Source organism: Diadema setosum, chromosome 9 (genome assembly GCF_964275005.1).
Source record: "Diadema setosum chromosome 9, eeDiaSeto1, whole genome shotgun sequence".
NCBI lineage: Eukaryota > Metazoa > Echinodermata > Echinoidea > Diadematoida > Diadematidae > Diadema > Diadema setosum.
This window is the reverse complement of record NC_092693.1, coordinates 36,095,386-36,100,556: the sequence shown is the minus strand read 5'-3', so window position 1 is coordinate 36,100,556 and position 5,171 is coordinate 36,095,386. Positions and strand designations below refer to the sequence as shown.

Below are 5,171 nucleotides of genomic sequence, written 5' to 3'. Positions count from 1 at the left end.
TTGCACCCATAGTCAGGAGAGTTCCCTATATATTCAGAAATTTCGCAAATCTGATCTATTTGTGCGACATCGACCACACTTAGTGTGAGTACGGCGTATCAAGATCTGCATAAATGAAATTTAACAAACAGAACGTAGCTGAGTGAGGAGCTGAAAAAGGAGCTGAACAAGGAGCCAACGTACGTGGGTGTCCATGTCATTAAGTTTGAAGTAACTTTTTATAAAGAGAAAGTTGTCTACTCCTCACAAGTCACAATGAATTCGTGGGATGCCGCCAGTGCCCAAACGTACCTAGAATCCAGCGAGAATGGCGGTCCTCAGAGTGGCGTAAGGAAGCTCGTGCTAAAAGATTTCGACTTCAGCCCAAGCGACGAAGTGCTCGATGTCGGGTGCGGACCGGGGACGGCATGCAGAGAGATCGCTACACGTGTCAAATCTGTCACAGGTATGTTCACGCACCGTCGTACATGCTAAACGTTTTGACTTTGTTATGGTAACTCTGTGTCGCCCATCTATTGCTCTCTTTGGTTTCGAACGTAAAAAAAAATGAATAAATACAGTGGAAAACTGAACTTACGTACGCATGGATGATAATTTCCGTACTACGTGTTGCAATGTTCTGTAATTTAGTCTACCTTATAGGTTACCCTTGCCTCCACTTTGCTAACGATCCATCGAAATATTCAATTCAAACAATGCTCGTTACCTGACAAATAATGTACGTTTATCTTTCATGTAGGCCTACTCTTATCTCACTGTAAACGAATATGGATATTATGTGCAGTTTGTTTTTCGTTTTTTGTTTTCTTTTTGTTCTTTATTGTGGGGGTTGCCTCAAGTCTTTCCTATTAACATGGGACGTACAATAACGATGTATGAATACTATGGTTGACTCATCATTAGGCCTACATCATTTTTATCTGTTGATATCTTCCACATCCAAAAGGAATCGACCTATCTCCAGGTATGATTTCTGTGGCCATCCAAAAACACGCCGCCCCAAATGTCGACTTTGTCGTCGCTGACGCACATTCCTTCGGTCAGGGATGGGAGGAGAAATTCGACAAGATCATTAGCCTCTGCGTGCTGCACTGGTGCGAGGATCAGCAAAAAGTTCTGCAGAATATTTTCCGCTGCCTGAAACCAGGAGGGCGTTTCCTCCTCTGGTTCGCTCTCCAGTCTCAGCTAGTCAGTAAGAAGTGTAAATACGGAGAAACGGCCGATACGTGGTTGCGAGCTCACGCGAAATGGGGGCCTTATCTCAAGGTATGCTTTCAATGTAGTATTTTATTTTAGATGAATTAAAAAAAGTTATGCACACACAAGCTCACACAGAGAAAGCGATACGTAATTCACCTGTAGGTGCAATAATACAGGAAATATATCAGAAACCAAGATCATGCTTTCATTACCAAAAAGGAAATGATATTAACAAACTGTTGGTAATGACAGCATGAACTTGGTTTCTGTTATATATTTTGTCTATGCAATTTTATACATATATATACATGTGTTGGCTCAGTGAGTGGAGCGGCTGCCCTCACAATCGGGAGGTCGTGGGTTCAAACCCCGGCCGCGTCATACCAAAAGAAGTTAAAAGATGGGGAGTTGCTGCTACCTTGTTTGCCGTTCAACAGTTGAAAAGGTTAGAGCAACGTCGATCTGGCGCTGCTCAGTGGCTGCCGGGCCCACGATCAATTGGGCAAAAAGAATTTCCTTTCTTGGACAATAAAATTTGGAGTTTATATCCAAAACAATTATTATTATTATTATTATAATTATATGTTCTGTATGAATAGTTTATAATTGCCTTCTCTAGACCTTAAAGTAAGGCCTCCAACCCTGCAGATATATATATATCTTATCTACCACCGATTGTGATACAACATATTTCTCGGCATAAGCAAACAAGTCTTAATTCGATGTAGCCAATAGAAAACCACTACTTTACTCGAATGTCTGTTCCTTGTGTGAATTATTCAAAAGCCTCTCAGATAGTACCAAGAATACTCAGAACGGAACAGGTTAGATAAATGTACCAGAAACATAGGTAGAAAAGCCGTCAAAAGTACTTGATATACGTTTATCAAGAAGTTCAAAGGGGCTTTCATTGAATTTCCATAAATGTACTCACTAAAGTGCTTGTATACTCTCACACATGCATTTCCATTTTCTCACTGAATTCTTTCTTTCTTCAGGACTATGAATATAAACAAACTCACTGGCTGTGCGCAGACGATTTCTTGAAAATGTTTCAGTCAGTCGGATTCAAAGTTGTTTTCTCTGAAGCTGCTGACGTCACGTGTGTCAAATGGAATGCTGCTAAAATGAAAGGTAAAATAGTATTCAGAACAGATCATTATTTTAAGGTTTGATGGTGCGTTTGAATCTCTGTACCATTATTCTTTCGTCGTTTACCAGCGAGTTGTCATCGAACAGGAAAAAAAAAAAAACTCGACAAACAAAAAAAAAAAAAAAAAAAAAAAAAACTGATAGGCGAATCAAGAAAGCCCCTCTGAAATGGGGGATGGGGGGTTCTGTTATTTTACCATTATTCGTAGTACATTTCAAATGAATCGCGTCGAACTGGCGATGCTAATGATTTGGCTCTTGCATGACACTGAAGTTGGAATGGGTACTTTTTTTTCAAGGAAACCAAAATCCACGTAGAAATGTGGATTGAGTGATTTCAGCAACATTAGTAGCACACATCAGTGAAAGTTTGAGGAGAATCGGATGATCGATGTAAAAGTTACGAATTTTTAAAGTTCTGGTGTTGGACAGCTGTATGAAAAGACTACTTGAGTTTATGACATCATGACTTGTATTGTGTGAACAACAGTTATAAAGAACACAAAGAAAAGTCAACATGCTTTCACTTTTATAGCACAATGAAAGAGCGTTTAACTAACCACTTTCAGAAAGCAGGGGGAATAATTACTACCCTCAACATAATCATGTCAGTATCCAGCTGATGGAATGTGTAATTCATATGAAAAATGAATTTTTGTTGAATTCCCTTTATATTTTCTTTATACTGTTGTCCACACATGACGTCATAACCCCGAGAAGTTTCTTCATCCAGCGGTTCGAACACCAAAACTTTAAAAATTCATAACTTTTGCATCGATTGTCCAATTTCCTCAAACTTTCACTGATGTATTCTACTAATATTGCTGCTTTCACGCAATCCACATTACTCTCTTTGGGTTTTTGTTTCCTTTGAGCATTTTGTTTGTTCTGTCGGTTGTTGTTGCTGTTCTTGCTTTTGATCCCGTGTTTGTTGTTCCATACACTATAATGGGATTAACCTGTAGGCCCTAGCTACGACCATTAGCGGGATACAAATCTCGAGATTCTTGCTCGTGTGGACACAAAAATCCGACCAATAGACGCGACAACATAGTGATGCAAATCCCAAGAAATGCTTATTTCTGAATTATCCCGATAATTCACCCCGCGATGACTGTGTGATTTGCTGTACCAAATAATCCTGAGATTTTATATCAACAACAACAACGACAACAACAGCATATGCACTGTGACACGCCAAAAAAAAAAAAAAAAAAAAAAAAAAAAAACCACAGGATTTTTTTTTGTTCGTGTGAACGCTTGCAAAAACAACATCAACAAGCAAAAACAAGACAAACAAATAAGATTTCGAGATATGGATCGCGATCCTTATCCGACCATTCTGCACGTGTAAAAGTGGCAATTGGAAGTTAAAAAATGTTTTGAAAACAAAAGCTAGAAACAAGCTACCATTTCCTCTCATTGTGTACTCTCTTCCCGAACGAGACGGACAAAAGGCCGAGTATAAGTAGAGGCTACAATGTAACCCAGTGAGATTTTTGTGCAAATATATATAATATATTTTGTCAATATTTTGTCAATATTGGGGTGCTGAATCCAAAAAACTTTGGTTCCATTTTTCCAACCACGTCTTCAGCCGCCATTTTGAATTTCAAAATGGCTGCCATAGCAAACAGTACTTTGACCTAATTTTCATAATGTGAGCATCGTAGAAGGTTCAAATTTGGTGGAAAATCATGTTCATTATGTCAGACATTGCGATAAATCGTTTTCTAATATTGTACATTGTTTTGATACAATTTGTAGGCTGACATCTTGACATTCAAAATGGCCGCCATAGCTAAATGTGTTTCTACCCATATCTCAGGTTGCAATTATTGTAGAAGTTTCAAATTTTCATGAGTACGCATGTTTGCGATGTTCAACATTCCAGTACAGCTGTTTCATAATTGTGATAATTGTGGAACGCACAATTTCTCAAAGCGGGCAAAATGGAAAACATTTGTAATTTTTCTTCTCGGAAGTATTACAATGAATATAATAGATTTAACGGTCGTAACTAGGATTTTGATAGGGGTGAATCAAAATTTAGAATAGTGAACTTCTTTCGAAGCACCCCAACCAACATTATGACGTCAGTGAGTAATTACTATTATTTCAGTGTTGTGTTCTTACCCTATGCAGATCAGATCAGAACTCTTACCGGGCACCTTAGGTGTATTCCGGATGACCTAAAGGACGAATGCGTCGACGACATCTACAACTGGTTGGTTGATGTGACGCCGAAAACTTCCGAAGGACTTCCGATGGGCCCGACCGGAAGGCTGGAGGCACTCCATGTTGTAGCGACTAAATAAGACCCTGCGTCACCAAGGTTCCAAAAAGTTGCTAGACATGAAGTTTAAGGGCAAACGTTATGTATCAAATTACATATTAATTAATTAATTAATTAATTAATTAATTCATTAATTAATTAATTCATTCATTCATTCATTTATTCATTCATATTTTTTCATCTTTCCTCTCTATTTTTCTCTTCCCAATTTGATTTGATGACAGTTGATATTGGTTCGGTTTATTCTGGTTTGTATAGGTTTGTAGCTTCGTTAAAGGGGAATTAACCCCCAAATTTCATGTCGATTGAGTGAATGGAGCAATATTAGTATAATACATCGGTGAAAATTTGAGGAAAATCGGACAATCCGTTCAAAAGTTATGAATTTATAAAGTTTTGGTGATGAGACCGCTGGATCAGAAGACTACTACGGATCATGACATCACATCTAAAGAAAATCTAAAGAAAATTATTTTTTTTCACTTTTCTAGTATTTTGAAAGAGCACTAGACTTACCTCTGTC

General features: G+C 38.2%; 1 protein-coding gene across 1 annotated transcript; it reads left to right on the top strand.

The window, feature by feature from the left end:
- Positions 1–255: 255 nt before the first annotated feature.
- Positions 256–4,670, top strand: LOC140233353 (uncharacterized). Its single transcript, XM_072313460.1, has 3 exons — positions 256–445; positions 947–1,192; positions 4,498–4,670. Exons 1-3 carry the CDS (start codon positions 256–258, stop codon positions 4,668–4,670), a joined length of 609 nt encoding a protein of 202 aa, XP_072169561.1.
- Positions 4,671–5,171: the final 501 nt, after the last annotated feature.